The sequence below is a fragment of the Parasteatoda tepidariorum genome, chromosome 2 (assembly GCF_982258835.1).
Source record: "Parasteatoda tepidariorum strain Cologne lab strain chromosome 2, Ptep-v5.0, whole genome shotgun sequence".
Lineage (NCBI taxonomy): Eukaryota > Metazoa > Arthropoda > Arachnida > Araneae > Theridiidae > Parasteatoda > Parasteatoda tepidariorum.
The window spans coordinates 85992544-86011488 of NC_141756.1; the positions used below are offsets into that span (position 1 = coordinate 85992544).

At 27.3% G+C, this 18945-nt stretch overlaps 3 protein-coding genes across 7 annotated transcripts in view; 2 read left to right on the forward strand and 1 right to left on the reverse strand.

Moving 5' to 3' along the window:
- ATP7 (copper-transporting ATPase 1) overlaps positions 1 to 3761 on the forward strand; it is a 31420-nt gene extending 27659 nt beyond the window's left edge. For 2 of the 3 annotated variants that reach the window (XM_043054975.3, XM_043054976.3), the window contains exon 21: positions 261 to 1001. In XM_043054975.3, the coding sequence (XP_042910909.2) occupies positions 261 to 531 (271 nt within the window). In that variant the 3' untranslated portion in view covers positions 532 to 1001. Of the gene's footprint in view, positions 1 to 260; positions 1002 to 3606 lie in introns of those variants that run through there. The other variant, XM_043054977.3, reaches the window with a different exon arrangement.
- Positions 3762 to 4129: 368 nt separating this feature from the next.
- On the reverse strand, positions 4130 to 10141 carry Alg11 (ALG11 alpha-1,2-mannosyltransferase). 2 transcript variants are annotated; one of them, XM_016060997.4, is made up of 3 exons: positions 9868 to 10141; positions 7035 to 7960; positions 4130 to 5637 (listed from the first exon to the last, which is right to left on the reverse strand). In XM_016060997.4, the coding sequence occupies exons 1-3, from the start codon at positions 10131 to 10133 to the stop codon at positions 5366 to 5368; spliced, it is 1464 nt and encodes a 487-aa protein (XP_015916483.4). In that variant the 5' UTR covers positions 10134 to 10141; the 3' UTR covers positions 4130 to 5365. The 2 variants fall into 2 exon arrangements, with proteins under 2 accessions (XP_015916483.4, XP_015916484.3); XM_016060998.4 differs by having other exon boundaries at positions 9813 to 10115.
- A 16-nt stretch (positions 10142 to 10157) lies between these two features.
- Positions 10158 to 13571, forward strand: MED7 (mediator complex subunit 7). Of its 2 annotated transcripts, none has more exons than XM_016061005.3 (2): positions 10158 to 10571; positions 12634 to 13571. In XM_016061005.3, the coding sequence occupies exon 2, from the start codon at positions 12683 to 12685 to the stop codon at positions 13340 to 13342; it is 660 nt and encodes a 219-aa protein (XP_015916491.1). In that variant the 5' UTR covers positions 10158 to 10571; positions 12634 to 12682; the 3' UTR covers positions 13343 to 13571. The 2 variants fall into 2 exon arrangements, with proteins under 2 accessions (XP_015916491.1, XP_015916492.1); XM_016061006.4 differs by having other exon boundaries at positions 10355 to 10630.
- Positions 13572 to 18945: the final 5374 nt, after the last annotated feature.

An 18945-nucleotide genomic window follows, 5' to 3' on the forward strand; every position in this document is an offset into this window, starting at 1 on the left:
TACTTCATGTTTTAATTAAATAAAATTTCTATCAACCATATATAATTTCTTTATTCATTTTTTCATTATTTTTTATTCAGCTTTTTATTAAATTTTATAACTAGTGCTGTTTATTTCATGTTTTAATTATATGAAGTTAATTTCAATGTTCCATTTTAATGCCTTTATTTTACTCAATTTGTTTTAATTATATGAATTTCAATATTCCATTTTAATGCCTTTATTTTACTCAATTTTTTTATTTTGTAAATTTAATCTAGGTATAAGAAACCAACTAAGGAAAAGCTCATGACTCCAGCTTATCTAGAAGTGCTCCGAAAAACTAGACTGCACTGCTTGGAATATGGCGATGATATATCTATCCACAGGGGCTTAGACGATATTCCAATGCCGGATCCAAAGGGGTCTACTAAAAGTAATAATCTTAGTTTTATTCTCAGTATGGTTCCAAGGAATAAAACTAAAGAAAATTCTCTTCTGGATGCAGAGAGCCAAGAAATGGAGACATTTATTGGAACAGAACGTATTTAAGTTTCAGATACTTAACTCACTTAATATTGGATTATAAATGCACAGAATCTGAAAGAGCAAATGGAACAAAAGCTACTTTCAGTAGAATTCATTTTTATCCACAGATCTGACTTCCAAAAGATTTTTAATTCTTTACTTTTTTAGTACTGAATATTCATATGCATTATATGAGCTTTCTAGAATTATTTACTTACAATTTAGTTTTGTAAAAAATCATAGAGTTCATGACATTTTTTGAGATTTTAATACACGAAGTTGCTATTAAAAAAAAATTATTTTTGAAGTGCACTGCTTGAAAAATAAATGGCAAAGTGCTATTAATTTAGGTACCCATAGATTTTACTGTACTTATATTATTTATGACACAGCATAAAAATATTATAAATTAAAAAGTAGGCAACAAAAAAGTGTGAATTTAAATTATGGTAACCTTCAACTACTCCCATTCACAGAAACACTATTAACTTCATTTCTTTATTAATTTGTAATTAAATTTTGTAAATATGTTTAATTATTTATAAATGATTAATACTTTTTAAATTTAATTTTATTTAATAATTCTATTTATTTACAAATAAATAGCTTAGCACTTGTGTCAACAATAAATTTTAACACTTATTTAAAAGGCAATAAAAAAAATTTATGAAAATATGTATTTTCATTATGCTACTCTAAGAGAATTTAACAGATATGTATAATTCATAATTCATCAGCTATTTGAATCTGAACCCTAAAATAACCATTTGTTACTAAATTTTAAAAAAAATAAAAATTTAAGAAAAAAAAAATTTTTTTTTTTTTTAGTATCTACCCAATTGATAAACAAAGTATAAATCTGGTTGTAAAAAAAAAAATTATGAGTACCAGAAAAAATCTTAATGCTTAGGTTTTAGCCTTATTACAATTGCAATCTTGAATTATTTGGAAAAAGATATAGTGCAACACCAGAGTACATTATAAAATGTAGCATGTTTTTAAACATGTGTAGCTAATTGTTACATAACCTTTACTAAGTAAATTGTTGACACGAGGGTCAAAATAGAAAGGCCCCTACAATGTCCCTACAAAAAGAACACTACAAACTGTCGCTCACCAAATTTGATAATTTTTGAATTAACTAAGCATAACCATATGACATATGTAAAAATTTTTATGTTTGACATTCATTAAAATTTAAAAATTTTTAATTAGGCAATAATTTGCATGGCTGAAAGAAGATAATTTTTTGTTCGTTTTTATAATTTTTTTATATCCCAGCAACAAGTAACATTAATATAGTTAAGGTATGAAAAAAAAATCATTGCAACTCATTTAAATTTATTTATTTAGTATACTTATTTTATAAAATATTACTGTGATTTGAATAAAATCTTTTATGATGCTATTAATATGATTACAAATTTGAATTTTGGAGCCCTTATTACTTTATGATAGATGGCTATTACAATATCCAATATAATTACATTTTAAATTAATGTAATAAGTACAGAAAAATTAATCATAATTAGTGTACGTTTTTATAAACTGCTAATGAAAGTTGGTGATGATTACTTTAATTAATGCTCAATATGGATTAAAATGTTTTTAGTTAATACTTTATGTATACTAAAAATCGTTATATTTCATGAGTGAAAATGCTTGAGGTTCTTTTAATTTTAGCGTGTGTGTAGAAATGAACACTCTAAAACACATCATTTTAATAAAAAATCTATTGTTGAAATCCATTTGTGATGGAAATGTTAATGTTTATTCTTGTTAACTGACCAACAACAAATTTTGATTTTATTCTTTATGCAAATAAATCAAAAGATTTTCATAATATTATTAATATTATGCCTACAATAATAATATTTTCATAATATTATGCCTACCCTGATTGTTTCCTAAAAGTGGTAATAAATAACAAGGAATTTTTTTTAACAAAAATGTCCCCAACCCTTAATATAATATAAATTTAAGTACTTTTTTGGTCAAAAACATTTTGTCGAAAGACAGATTTGAAAACTCAATTCATTACATTATTTTATATATTTTTTACCAGCTAGAAAACCAAAATGTTTTTATCATATTGTTGATGTACTTTATTTATAGATTTAGTATTATACTTTTTTTATGATTTTTTTTTATCTAAATATAAATGCATTTAATAAATGCTATATTTTATTGAATTTAATTTAATATTATTAAAAACATAATTTTATATTTGTGATACAATTATTTTGAAAACATAAAGCCTTTTTTTAAAAAAATTAAGTTTTATATTAAATCTAAATGTTCCAAGAGTTTATATAATTAAATTTCTATTGTAAAAGAGTATATTTCCTAAATAAGCTTATGAATATTTAAAAATATTTTATTCAATCTAAACATTATGTTTTAAAAATATACATCCTCCCACTACTTTGGAACTAATGTAGTTCCAGTCCCTGAAAATATTTTTTTCTAGTGGGTAGCAAGTGTAATTAGATTTTAATAAATTAGAATAAACAAAATTTTGTCCACCACTACATTAAACTGATATATTAAAGGTTCAATCGAGAAAATGTCATGTTCTAAAGATTAAGAGAATTCTGTTTTAAAAATTTAAAACTCAGTTCATTATAATTATATTTCGCACAAAACTCATATGTTGGAAGATATGTTAGTACATGGAGTTGAGATTTTTAGTATTATTCAAAATACTATGGTTTAAATTTGAAGAGATTTCAGAAAATTCATTTATTTTCATTATTAACATTAATTTTTAATTATCATACTTTTTGCTTTTCGTTAAATTATCAATTCATATTAATAATAAATTACTATAATTGTATTGAATAAAAATGAGATTATTATAGTTGGAAATAAATGTTGAGAGTTTTCATAAACTAATTTTTGCTATTGGTAAATAAAACTTGTTTTAAAATGCTTTACCAAAACCATGAAAAATGCAAATTTTCATGCACCCTTTTTTGATTTTTTTATGTGTGTATTTTCCACATTTAAGTCATTATCTTCCTTCTAATTAAGTTTTGCACAATTTCAATTTGTATGGCATTTAAGATATTTTACTAAATAAATATTGTACTGTTTCAGGTTTTGAAGTATGAAATAAAGACTGCTTCTATACTAGTTTTTTGTTTGCAGAGTTTCTGATCAGAATTTTTCCTTGGCTTCTATATTTTAAATACATAAAGCTGTATAAGAAATATTTTACAAATGAAAAATAAAATATAGCAGTTCTCTGTTTAGTTGAGTTTTTAATTGTACAAAAATGATAGTCCAAAAAAAAGTTGTTTTTTTTTTAATTCTAAATTAGAACCTCTGCATACAATTTTGCTATTATAGATTTTTGTCACCTTAAATTAATTTTATCAGTATTAATTTTGTTACAAGAATGATACAGATTGTCAAAAGATGTGATCTTTATAAATAAAAGAGCCAATTATATAAAACATTATGTATATTTTATGTAAATATATATTTTATTAATAAATATATAAATTTGCAATTCAAATATGTCTCTTCATTCTTATCCATACACTTGCAAAACTACATTAAATGTTTACAAAATTCTGAAACTTTCTAAGGGTGTTTATGAAAAGAAGAATGGCAACATAGGTATTCCATAAAATTTATTGAATGTATAAGAAAGTTACTCATGGCAAAAATATGATGAAAATGTCAAAGACATTGGTTGAATGCTCTTTGCAATAACAATGTATCGATCAAGGAATCAATTTGTGCTACTAATGTTCGAGACTGTAGAGATACTATTTCCCAATCTTTGTTTCAATTAAAAGACACACACATTGTTTAAACTGTATATAAATATGATTTAATACCTATGTTGCTTTTAAACCATCCACATGTCTCAAAAGTGATGATTTAAAAAACATGAAGTGTTAACTAGATAATTAAATTCCATTAAGTTATGAAGTTTGTGAAAAAATAGTGTTCCTAACAAACAACTTTAAAACATTCTTTTCAAATTAGCAGCAGTTAACAGCAACAATGTAATGCAAACTGAAGAGAAAATGTACAAATGCTTTTGCAAATATTTTAATTGGAATGGTTTGATATGCTGCAGAAAACATTTTATGTTTTCTCAGTTAGCAGTGACACCTGTAGATGTACTTAGTCAGTAGTTTTTACATTTTGTGACTGAAAAACACCTAGCTTTCTAAGCAAATTGCAGCTAGCCGTACATTCCTATTGCCTTTTATTTTCCTTTTAATTAGTTTTTCGAATTGTCATTCAGTTTTGGGATGCCAATTATATCACATGTAAAAATGATGGATATTGTTATGTTTGTATTCTAACATTGATAAAAAAATAAATAAAAAAAACACACACAGTCTTATTAGAATTCAAGCTAACTACATGAGAAGATACATTGAAACTAGAATGTTTTCAATAAAAATCTGTTAGATTATCAGAATTATATTCATAAATACAAGAAAAAGTAGTTGGAAAAAAAATTTCATTCATATTCACAAATATATCAATACTAATTGCTTTTGTGAGTTAAAAAAATTTCAAGCTTGAATATCTGCTGCTCTCAGATCCAAATAAAAATGCCTTTAAAAAAAAGTGAGAGTTATGATGTATTTCATAACCATAAATCATTAAAATACTAAATATAACATTTTTAACTTTTTTTTTATCTGAATTTATACAAAATAATGTAAAAAGTATGAAAAATATGTTCAATAAAAATTCTGCTTCAAAGGGTTAACAAGACACTGTAATCTGTTTATAATTAACTAAATCACATATTGAAGACAACATTTAGTCTCTTCAGAATTAAGTCGCGAAATTAATTTGCTTCACCACTGTTGAGTGAAAGTTGTTGTCATACACATAGGAGTTTAAAAATGTAGAGAAATGTTTCTTCATATTTTTCATCTGAAAAACGGTCAACTGATTCACGTGCTGCTGACCTAATTTTGTACAAATCATCGTATCCTGTTTTAAATACTTTTTCTAAAGCATCTGCATAAGTAATAACATCATTAGCTAAAAACCCAGTTCTTTGATTTTCTGCGGTAGAAATTATATCCATTTTTGGTCCTCCAGAATCATGAGCAATGGTAATCAGTCCTGCTGACATACATTCAACCACACCTAGAATAAAAATTGTTTCGCATTTAAATTTGTTTTTTTTTTTTTTTTCAGCTTTGAAGAGAATTATTCTACTAAAAGGAAAAAATTCTTAATTTTTATTCGTAATGGACATACCTATTTATTATTTTTTTTTTATAGAGATTGGATAAGGAATGACTAAAGAAAATTTCACCAGTTAATGTATAAGTGTTTAAAAAATGTTTCCAGTCTCCAAATTTGCAATGATTTGACTAAACTTTTGATTACCTTAAGCATGTGAAGAAAAATAATACAGTTAGCCTAAATTTTGATATCATTTAAAAAATTATGGTAGTCTAAAATATCCTGAAAATTACATATTACAATACCAGAAGGATCGTTTAGCTCTCCAACCCTCATTGTTTTACAATAATTTTTGTTTTTTTATGCAGGTTGTTACATAAAAATTATTTTTCATATATTTGTATAAATATGGTTGTTTTTTTTTTATACAATTTAATAAAGGAAAGTGCTCTCCCCCTCTAAATCTCCCTCTGCTACAACTCTCATTTTTAGAATTTTTCACTTTTCTTGTCCATCTTAATACCGCCGACCAAATCAAATGCTCCTAAGTATAAGCCAGCTCCTGCTCATTTTATAATAGCTATATATAGCTCATTTAATAATAAAATTATTGAAAAGTCATAAATATAGAGAAGGAGTGTTTCCAAGAAACAATGGCTGATAAGAAAAAAACAGATCCCTAATTGGGTTATGGAGACCACTTTATATAAAATTCAGCAGAAATGGTGTTGTGGGTTTTTATCACGCATCACTATGTTATTTGCTTAAGGAAGATTTGATAACAAATTTTAATTTTTGATGTGAGGAAATACATTAACTAATTGATACAGTTTTTTTTTTATGCAACAGTACTATAAAAACTTTTTACAAATAAGATCTCTAACTATTGTGATAAATTCAGTATTCCATTAATAAAATTATCCTGGAAAGAGTTAAAACTTCCTGTTCTAAATTAAGTAATTCTGAAATTAAAAATAATATATTTTTTGTATTATTTTGGAATAAAATTTACCTTAATAAATAAAACAAAAAGTACTTTAAATTAGTGGTTCTTTTTAAAAGTAGTCTGGAATATGTGTATTGTTCTAAAAAATACCATTTCAACCAACATGCCTAAATTTCAAATTCCAGACTTTCTTTTTCAGTTCATCAGTGGGTTAAAAATATATATTTGTCATTTGTGTGGCCCACCAAAAGAAAATTGTTTGCTTCTTCTGATTTAAACACATGCAACAAAAGCATGTCCAAGGTGTAAGTTTTTAAAATTACTCCATAAACATTATCCAATTACACGTAAACGTAGCAATTTCTATTAGATTTATATAAACCAAAAGATAATACAAAATTGAACTTACCAATCCCAAAGTGTTCATTTGTCATTGTATGCAAAGCCACACTGGATTTAGTCATTTCATTAAGTAAATCTTGGAATGTCACATTTATTTTGAATTCTACATTTGCTGATATGCCTAAATCATTGCACATATCTTTTAGACGTTTCACTCTTTCATAGTCCTCATCGTGTCTACAGCTTCCTATTAAAACCAACTGAGGCGGGTTAGGCACATTACCTAATCTCTTCAACAACTCGTGAAAACTCTTTAATTGAAGCTGGTGATTTTTTTCAGGGCGAAATTGGGCAATCGATATAATTCTCATTCTTTTCTCATTTTTATGGCGTTCAAGTGGAATGTTGTTGAATTCAGTCACATCACAAGGTGGATATACAATACATGTGGCTTCGGGTTTATGCCAAAGATTTAAAATATGGCCATTAGTCCAAGATGAGTTAACCATAATAAGTTCTGAATATCTACCCACTGCACCATATATAAAAGCAAAAAGCTTATAATAAATCAACTTTAATTGTGAAAAAAATTTACTATTTGATATAAACCTTCTGTTGTTAACAGCAATAGTCCTGGATTCAACTACTTTTAACATATCAGTGCTAATTGTTGGATAATGTACATAACACCCAACTTTGCATGAACCCAAAACTTTAAAAAGCGGCAGAGTAAATGCATAGCCCATAGTATCAATATAGATGTCTGGTACAAACTTTGATAGAGCTTCAAAGCCTAACACCATGGAACCCATGCTTTGTAGCAGTAATGTAAAATATGGGTAATATTTAGCCTCAACAAAACCTCGACTTCTTAAATGGATAATTTTCACATCTCTAATCAGTTTAATGTTAAAGCGCAATTGGACGTTGTTTATCACCTCGTCATCGTTCACATCATCTCCAGAGTAGATAACACACTGCATATCTTTGAACCTAAGGAAAAATAAATAAATGTTTGTGAATGATTTAAAATGTTACATATTACATTGAAAACTGAAATTCCAAAAATTATTTTTTTTATTTTTTTCCTTTTATAACACACTTAACTAATACGACACCCGGTGGCTGAACGGTAGCGCTTCGTGCTGTCGTGCCACAGGTACTGGTTCAATACTCGGGCCGGGCAAGGTTGACTCAGCCTTTCATCCTTTCAGTGGGTCGATAAATGAGTACCAAGCATGCTTGGGGGTTCCGCGTTCGGCTGACCACCTGACTGAACATCTGCTCCTGCACCCCAGAGCCTAAGGTCAAGAAAACTGAGATGGGCACAGTAGACCTTGGCCCTCATGGGCTGTCGCGCCGCTGAGTTTAGTTTAACTAATACTACATATTTTTTTCTTTAAATTTGTGGAGTTTGTGAAAAAAAATCGACATAGTTCAAAATTTATATATAATTTCGATGAAATAGGAAACATAATATTTACAATTGAAAAATAAATCAAAAATCAATGTTTTTTTTTTTATATAAACCAGTGTACTTTCTTAAAGTTTTGGGTTTGCCTACAGAGACATTTCCATATCAGTAACTGTTTGCCACAACAATCACCAAGGACCTTGCATAAATTTTAAAAAATTATGCTGCAGTTTTACTCGGGATGGCTGTATTTTAGTTCCCTTCAATGATTTTTTCCCCTTTTATTTCAGTTTTTCTCGAGCCACTGCTTGGAAGTCACCGAAACTGGGAGATTATTGTGATATGGGAACGGATACGGAAATGTTACCAAATTTTTCGGGAACAATAACTCAATGTTAAGTAAAGAGGGAACAATGCCTACTTGAATATATTTAAAGATCTATAAGAGCATCTCATTGTAAAATATGGAAGAAAAGGAGAATTTAAAAGGTAAATTTTTTTCTTTATCTAAGCATAAGAATGAAAAAGACAAATACAAATTCTTTATCTTTGATGGCACAAATAAGTTTTTTAAAATCCAGCATTCAAACCACGTCTACTCTGACAATAAAATAATACAGTAGATAAAATAAGCATATAATGATCTTAACCGTGTTTAAAGATAAAATAATGCTACTAAGTAACTATTTAGATTTGTAAAAATCGTGATATGATTGGATATATTAATTAATGGCATAGCTTTTAAAACCTAAATTTTAACAAAAAATACATTTAGAAAATTGAAATTATTAAATAGTTACATGCATTTAAAGGTTGTGATTAATTTTAAGTGAAAAATATTTGTTTATAGCTTTCTTTTAAATTGTTATTTTACAGCCTAAAAAAAACTTTTTTGCACATTTTTCCTGGTTATATGCTAAACACTTCGTTGATAAATCACTTTTTGCATAGCATCAAGCTTTCTAAGACTAAGAGAATTTAATTGATGCCTTCGAAATTGTGGGCTTGCAGACAAAGTTGGTGGGTTAGAGTGTATTACAGGGTGCCCCTTGGACTGGGCACTGTTACTTAGAACTTTTACTGTGCATGAAATATTTTTATTTTCGTAGCGTTTTTATTACTATATTTATCAGAAAATCTCTGTTTCAAATAATTTACCCTTTTTTCTGTAAAAAGTTGCCAAAACAACAGAGACACACTATTGCAAATTTTTAACATTTTGCATTACTATGCAAGTGCTTTGGAACCAAACACAAACTTCTGCAACTTAAGACATCTAGGAAAATAATACTACTAGGAGAGAACAGTTTAACATAAAATTCCGTTTAACATAACAAAAATAATGCGTGTATTAAGATAGAATAAAAAAAAGTTTCTAAGAAATGTAAACAAAAAAATACATATAATAAAAACTTGTGAAATTTTGTGTACCAGTTTTCAAAAGTATTTCATATGATTTGAAGTAAAATAACATATTAAAAATTACTGTTTCTGGATAGCTCTAACAGCAGCCCACAATACACGCTCGCCTCCTCCGCCAGCATTACAGTAGGGATGAAAAAATCCTATCGATAAGCAATTTTTATTCTTTCTTTTCCATAAAATTCGTTTAAAAATTAGAAAAAGTTTAAAGACAACAATAGAAAAACATAGTACAAACAAAGAACATAATAGTAAAGACATTATAGCGGCTTCACGACACTTCACTGACATAAACAAAAAGTTTAAAAGAGCAGACAAAATTTGCGTCATCAAAACAACAAGCAACATATAGTTGCCATCCAAATATAAATATATATATACATGTCATTTATTAATGAATTTAGAATGGCAGAATTCAACCAAATTTAAAAACAATATATTTACGATAAATAAGGATGAGTTTTGTTAAAATGTTTATTAACATTTCTTGTTATATTAAATTAATAAACTACATTTTTAAGTACATGTATTATGATTATAACCGCAAGCTTGTGTTCCAAAACAAGAACGAAATCGTAAATTGACTATGTGATGTTTATGAATTTGTATTATCTTTTAAAGACGTTTTACTCTTAAATAAAGTTTAATAATTTTTATTTGATGAATCGTAGCTTATTTTTCCTGAGTTTGCAATCTTCTTTACAAAGCTATTGTTACTTTATTTCAAAATGTGTTCCTGCAGAATGCACATGAAAATATCCTAAATTTGTAAGACTGAAGTTTGATCATTTCATTTAATTATTTAAAAGATATTATAAATTGGATTAGTAAATATTAAAATTTATGATTAAGATGTTTATAATGTATAGTTTTATCGTATTTCTGATCTTTTTAAATGCGTATTCTGACATACTATAATTTGCATTTAAACTTTAGTCTTCCCAAATCAATATTTGTTTCAAACTTAAGAGTGTTAATGGAAATATCCCCGAAAGAAGTAACTTAGAAGCATACTATTATTGTTATAAAGCTATGATTTATCTTCCTACGAACCTTTTTGGGGTTCAACTATTTAAAGCTGTAAATTTTACTGTCACCTTTCCGTTGGCTATGCGGAGATGAGTAAGCTTCTGACTATTGAAGAAATTATAAAGTATCTAAGAATGTTTCTTAGAATCTACTCTGTCTGTAATTTTAAAATTACTTCTTCATAACTTTAGCTTTTCTTCATTTTAATTATAATACAATTGCTAGATTTAAACGAGTGAAACATATTTGATAACCTTTAAACTGTAAATTCTGTTGAGTAGAAATAGATAATTTTGTGTATACTAACTTAATTATCACTCCTATGACAAAAGTTTATATGTATTTTTACAGCAATTGTATATAAAAAAATTTAGTGATTATTATTAATGTAATGTGTATTAATTTTTTTATTTTCTAATTTAGTATGTATTTATAAGTATATTTCCAATTTTCTGTTCTTTTCTCAAGTTTTTATAAAGTATTGATAATAGAGAAAATATATTTGTTTTGTTACTTACATGCTGGCTAAAAAACTATCTCCCTCCTCTTCCCACTTCTCTGTCAGTATTCCTAGCTAGATTTTTGGAATCCAGTTCTTAAAAACAACTTGGTTCTTGTTTAGTATAATCAGTAAACAAATTTACATCACCTCACATTATGTTGTTGTTGTTGCTTATCCCCTTGGTCCCCCCTACCCCTAGACCAAGTCCAGAAGATCATGTTGCATCAGCAAGTCATAGACAGTCTCTCCATTACTCATCAGTTGCCTCACAGAGGCACCAATGCAATCCAAAAGATGAAATGGAAAAGCGATGGCCGAACCTCACATTATAAATATTTCTTTGTTGAGACTATTATTATATTATCTTTAAATCAGAATCATTACAATTAGGTATTGCTTAATCTAAGGTTCTGGAAGAAATACTTTTAGAAATCTAATAGCAAATTGTAAAGTAGAAATTAATGCGCTAAACAAGTCTTTATAATATGTATTATATTAAGCATTATTATTGTATATTAAGTATTTTGTTAAGCTTTTATTCATAATCTGTTATCATAGGGATGCACAAACTATGCCTATGAGTTGTCTATTGCTTTATGTTAAAAGCTATTTTAAGAAATGAAATAAGTAATATAATTTTCATGATTACTTTTAAAACTAAATTCAATAATTTTTTATTAAAAAGTACTGAAATGATAACAGATCCAAGATAGAACAGATAGAAGATCCAAATAATTCAAATCTTTTAACTATTTGTTCTCTTTCTCATAAGTAAATTTTCCTTAACCATAACATGTTCTAAAGAAATATAATTTCAGTTTTTTTTTCTTTTAATAAATTAAAATATCAGTAGTTTATGTGTGGTAATTAATATTATAAAATCGATTCCCCCCCCCCCCTTCTTTTTTAGAGAAAGTTTTAAACCTACTTTAACTCAAATTTATTAAGAAATGCAAACTAGGCAAGATTTATGTGAAAATTTTTCAACTATAGTGTATCATTTGTTGTGCTTTTAATTTTTAAGACAGATTATTTTGTTCTTATTATAAAGGATTATTTTAATTGGTAAAAAAACTTAATTTATTTCAACCCTCGAAATCTACAATGTTTTTTTTTTTTTTTTTTTTAAAGCTAGCTACTTTGGGCATAGCCTGTTTTCATTCTTTATTAGATTATTTTCAATGTCTATTTCCATTGCAATCTTAACAGTATTGAGTCTGGCTAATTTGATCTGTGTTATATTAATAATTTTTTTCCCTCACATATTTATTTTAATCTAATTATTATTATTCTTTCTAGGTGTTGAGAGGATGATTCATCATTGAGAACGATATTTGTCTACTTAAAAATGGCTGAAGCTGCTCAAGTCAGTTCTTTACCTTTACCTCCTTTGCAGTATGTCAATTTATACACTGATGAGAATATACAAAACAAGAGGGCTCCTTCCCCTCCCAAGCCATGTATGGACTCTTATACTATGTTTGGATCTCAATATCATGCTGACGATCCAATCATTAGACCTCTTGAAAGCCAAAACATTAGAAGACTGTATCCCCAAAACTATGATCACAAACGCGAACTTAAAAAGCTTAACCATTCCATACTTGTTAACTTTTTGGACATGCTTGATATTCTAATACGTTGTCCTGACACAAATAAAAGAGAAGAAAAGAAAGAAGACATCAATTTGTTATTCATTCACACGCATCATTTGATTAACGAGTTTAGACCCCATCAGGCACGCGAGACTTTACGTGTGATGCTCGATGTACAAAAAAGACAAAGAATTGAAACCACGGAAAGATTCCAGAAGCAGCTCGAGAGAGTCATCGAGATGCTTCAACAGACAACGTCTAACATGCCAGATTCGGCTGACATGGACTGTAAACTGTTGGTTCCTACTGAGTCTATTGGCGTAACGGAGAAAGAGAAACAAGCTGATGAAAAGGAGGAGCACTGTTATGGACTGGATAGAATAATGTGCGATATTGTTGATGCCATGGTATAAGAAGATCTAAATTCCACAAAGTTCAAAAAATAGTATTAGTGAAAAGCGGGGCCAATGCTGTGTATAATAACTGAATCATTATTGAAGTTGAATTCAATAAAAGAGCCCTCAGCGTGCCTTATCATTCAGATTTTGTAATGAAAATGTGAATTTAAAGATTGTATACATCTCAACTGTTCATTTTGCATTTATTAGTATGACATTCATTAAAGAACGTGTATACTGAGAACATATTTTTTTCTTTAATCACTCACCATTTTTTTCACAATTAAACTTATGTATTGCATTTTTTATCCTAATGAATAATTCCTAAAGCTAAAAGAGTGGGTAACTAGCCTTGGAGTATCACTGCACATTATTGCGTATAAAAAAAATTGCTGTGAAAATTAAGGGAAAATTACTGATAAATTTTTTTAAAAAATGATTTTTGTATATTCATTGATGATAAGAATATTTCCTTTTGAAATATGGCATCAAAGATAAACACCAATCTATCTTGCAGATGCCTCATGATTTTTTAAAACTTTTATCACATCTATGGATGATTTTAAAAAATTCTCACTTTTTTTTTTTTATTTAACAGAAATTTTTAAAAATAAAAACTAGTTTTTCTACACCAATTTACAAAAGTTCTGGTTATTTAAATACCAGAATTTTTGTAAATTGGTGAAGAAAAACTAGTTTTCTTTATTTTTAAAATTTTCTATTAAATAGAAAGAAAAATAATGAGAATTTTTTTTAGGCATTTAAATTAAAATCCCTGACATATTTCTGATTTTTACAGAACAATAAAATTGCCTGTTTATTCTGGCAACCTAGACTGATTAGTGACTTATTAACTACTATTAGTAACGATTAGTGACTAATTTTAAATTAAATAATAGAAGTATTATTTAATTTGAATTTAACAAAGTTTTAATAGTAAAAAAATATTTTTGTGCATTTTTTTTTCTACTTAATCTACGCAAAGTTTGCTAAATAGATGTTAGATAGGAAATCATTTTTACAATAATCATTACCATAGACAAACTTCTGAAAATTTTGCCGCTGATTTACCCAATAAATTCTGCTACCAGGGGAACTAGTTAACTCTTTTATAAAAAGTTGACTCAGTATCACTTTTATTTATTTATTTATTTTTTTTGCAAAAGTTTTTCCTTTTACATCTTAAAAAATTTAGAATAAATTAAAAAAAAAAAATTTTAAATTTTACTTAACAAATAACTGCTTTTTATTTGCATCCTAAAATTAAGCTGTAGTTAGTGGCTATACTTCCCAAAAGAATACAGTAAAACCTCTTGGGAGCGACCACTCTCTGTTCCTCAGTAAAATGGTCGTTAATAGAGGTTGATGATTCTTAGGAGTTACTTCCATTGACTTCAAAATGTTATCAAAAGTACACGGTTTTTTGGTCATTGTTATTTCCTTTGTGCGGAAATGCCACTTGGCCTTTCCGCACCCAAACCGGATCGATGAACAAAATTTAGCAGCAATAAAAATTATCTCTACTGATATAAATATGAGTAAAAACCAATTTACCAATTATGAATGATAGAACTATTTTAAATAAAAGAACTATGTTTTTTTGTTTAATTTGCATTTTATTTTATATCATAAAAATTATTAACTTTAAAAAAAAAACAGTTACAGGTGCTTAATTTTTCAGATGCTAAAGTGACTTTTTTTCCTTATTTAAATTTCAACTCAAAAAATAAATGATTGATAGCATTGTCTTTAGTGCTTTCTAACTGCAATAAGAGGTTGTAGATCTCTTTCAGAGATTGTCAAAAAGAGCTCTCTGGATAAGAACCTCAAGCAAATATTTTGAATACATTTTAACCTACTTATTTGTTTTGATATTTTTTTATGTTTCCTTATTGGACCTGTTCCACATTTGGTGTAGAAGTTTACCTGGTCACTGGGAGAGACTAATAGTCTTTATTAAAGAGTTTCTTCAACACAAAATCTACGGAAAAAATTCTGTGCCTTCCAAAACTGGTCATAAATAGAGGTGGTCTTTCCTTGAGGTTTTACTGTATTACTAAACTGTAACTTATCCTAGTCTAGGTTTATTTTTTTACTCCTTTTTTAAAAATAAAAAAAAAATAACTGCATAACTTGTTTTATATTGGTTATTAATTGGCTAAAGTTCGACCTTTTAAAAATATTTGGTACATTTCTTTTCTTGTTGCTTAAAAAAAAAAATTCATATAATAGTTAGCCAAATGTGGCTCACATAATAATATGTGCAATAGTATCATAAAAGAAGCATGTTAAGACTAATAAATCATTTTGTAGAACTATAAATGTCAAAACAAATATTAGGGTGACTTTATTATCCTAAAAAAAATATAAATTCGATGTTGTTTAGATGTAAGGGACGTTCCATAAATGATATCATGTTTGAAGGAAGTAGGTGATATTGTGTGGAGGACAAATAACGAGAAATGTGTCATTTGGATTGAAATAAAAACATTTCGAAAAAGTGGCCTGTTTAATATCTTATGAGAGAAAATAACTATTTTTATGTATTCTTACAAAAAAATAGTTATTATAGAGTATTTCTTACAAACCAATTACTCTGTGTAGGCGATAAAAGCCTATGTTTACAAGCAGTGGCATTTAACCTTAAAAAAATATACTGCGGAATACTGGCAACTGCTCATTACCTTAAAAAAAAGACATCAATGTAAAGAATACCAGGCAAGTTTGAACAGCACAATGGCACACATCCATTCCTTGTTATTATTCTGATAAACGGCGATCATTTATAATAATCTTGTACCTTATAATGTCCGTTGCCTGTATTCTATCTATTTATAATTTAAGAAAAAAGAACAAATTGTTAAAAAAAAAACTTATCCCATTTAAATAAAAAGAAGAGTTTCATAAAAATAAAGAAAACATAGGAGAATGTGACTAACTCCTCCCACTACTAAAATACTTTTCATTCAACAAAAAAAGGCCTCCTGCTGCGTGAGTGCGATTCACGCCCTTCTGATTACCTTTGCGAAGGAATAAGGTAGGTACTTTTATTTACATCGCACTGGAGCTGCATAATGGGATAATAGCGACTATCTGTAAAACATCCATGAGGATGATCTGGAGGCATGCCATCTCAATTTTAATCCTCTGCAAAGGAAATCCCATTTGTGAGATCATTTCCTCAATTTAGACACAGATCTGAAGTGGAAGGAAACTTTCCACAGATCCCTGTATCTATGGTACTGCTCAGTGACTGACCACAGAACTTTCGATTTCACGAGCATGTACTCAATTGGACTTATCGGAGTCGAGGATCGAAGTCCAATAATCACGGGTCTCTATCTTTTAAGGAATTGGTAACTAATTTTAAACCATAGTTTCTACTACAGAATGGCAACAAGGAAATGATAACGTCGGATCAATGGGCTTTTCGCATTGTGATTGGCTGTTGACTATCACTCATGGTTGCAAGAATTTGGGAAGTTATCGCGTTTATTGTGAATTAAAATAAAAATTTCAATAATTTTGTGCACGCCTGTCTGTGTTCTCGCGTAATCTCGTATTTGGTGTGATGAAACAATTGGTTCATTGATGGATTGTGTTTACATTTATTTCGTAAACAGACACTGGAAAAGAGGAGATTTGTGTTTAAAAAAGAAATTAGGCGAAAATGTTTTCGAATTTTTAGATATTTATAAATGTAACAATAAAAATGAATGTTTTCTTTGCTATGTTTATTATTTGTTTTTAAATAAAAGTATGTCATTTTGATATTAAGAGTATGTTCTTAATACTTTGCTCTTAATACTTTTAAATTAAGTATTCTCTTATAAAAGCTTAGCTGCAATATTTATATAATTTTCTTACATTCTGTTGTAAGGAAAAGAAAATTCGGATCTAAATTAAAAGAATAATTATGCCATGTAATGTCTAATCATCCTATGCATATTTCCTAACATTTGTACTTAATTATTAAGCATTATAATTGTAACATAAAAAATAATTCTGGAGTAAAGTTCAAATTGATGTTTAAGTGTTTATATATTATGTTTATTCGACATTAAAAGTGTTTCTACTTCTAACATTTTATAAATGAATTTGTAACCCGCTGTTTTAATAAAATAAAATTATCGCTAGTTAATAAAACTATGGCAAGAGAAAAATTATCGGTAAAATTTTTATGTGGTTATCAATTATTATATATTTATTTGGAAGTAATGAAAAGTAATAATATATTTGTGAATCTAAGCACATCATGATAAGCAATAATATTGAAATGATAAAAATTCCGTGGAAATAACAATAATATTGGAAATGAAAAAAATTCATGTTACATAAAATTTATTTTCGAATAGTTGACTACTTACTTTCATGATGATAGATTAGATTTTTGATTACATATTATTTACTGCTGTGTATTAAGAGTTAGGTCAAATGTGCATCAAGTGGCAGTATAAAAATGTTGCTTTTTTTAAACTTACCACTGCTTTATTAGAAAAACAATTTTGTAACAATCAAATAATAAATATATAAAAATCTATATTTGAAGCATATAAGAGTAAAATTTTTTATTTTTTGATTTAGAAACTATCAATCAAAAAGATCCTTTAAAATTTGAATTATATTTATATAATAAGTAGAAAGAAATATTAGCAAAGGAAAAATTTCATAATGAGTCATTGAACAATATATCAATCACTTTTGAACTGACCCCCCTACTATTTTAATGAAATTTGGTGGAACATGCACACATGATAAAGTAAACAATTCGAACAGTTTTTAATTTGAAATTTGTCCAAGTTATAAACACTTGAAAAAATAAACTTTTCACTGAAAAAACCACTAACTTGCATACATATAAATAACTGTATTTTTTTTTTACTTAAAAAAAGTTACTTTAAGAACTTTTATTTTATAAGTTACTTTTTTTTTACTTTAGAAGAAAGTAAATGGTGTTTAAAAAAAGATTTGAAACACCATTGCAATAAACCTTTCATTTGATACCTTATATGACTTTCTGAGGCTAGGTCAACTTTCAAAGCAACCTGAATTGACCTGTGATATGTGGTCTCAAAGAATTATGAAAGAAATATTTTTTTTTAACTACAACATTCTTCTACACCTTTCAAATTTGTAGCATAGAAATTGAAATTTAAAAAAAAAAAAAAAAAACATTAATTATTGCAAACCAAAATTTTTATTAATTGAAAGTGGTATGCTGTACAACTTTTTTCCCCTTTAAGACATTTCATACAATATACATGGAAAACTGAGTAAAAAGCCTAAAATTCTTAAACCAATATATAAATCAATGATCATTCATATCAAAAGTAGTATTTATCCCATACTTTTGTCTCCTAAAATGTATCGAAAATAACATTTTTATTTTTAGCAAGTGTATTATATTTTTCTTATTAAAAAATGGTTTACCTTTTGATATGCAAAAAATATGTGAAATAGTTACAAGATATGAATAAAATTTATTTCATTGAAAATATTTTTTAAAATTATGATTATTAACTCTGTTACAATATGTTTTGAACAGAATTAGTAATTTTTTAAACATATAAGCATTATAAAATTTTATGAAATAGTTAGGAATGATGTAGTGCTATTTT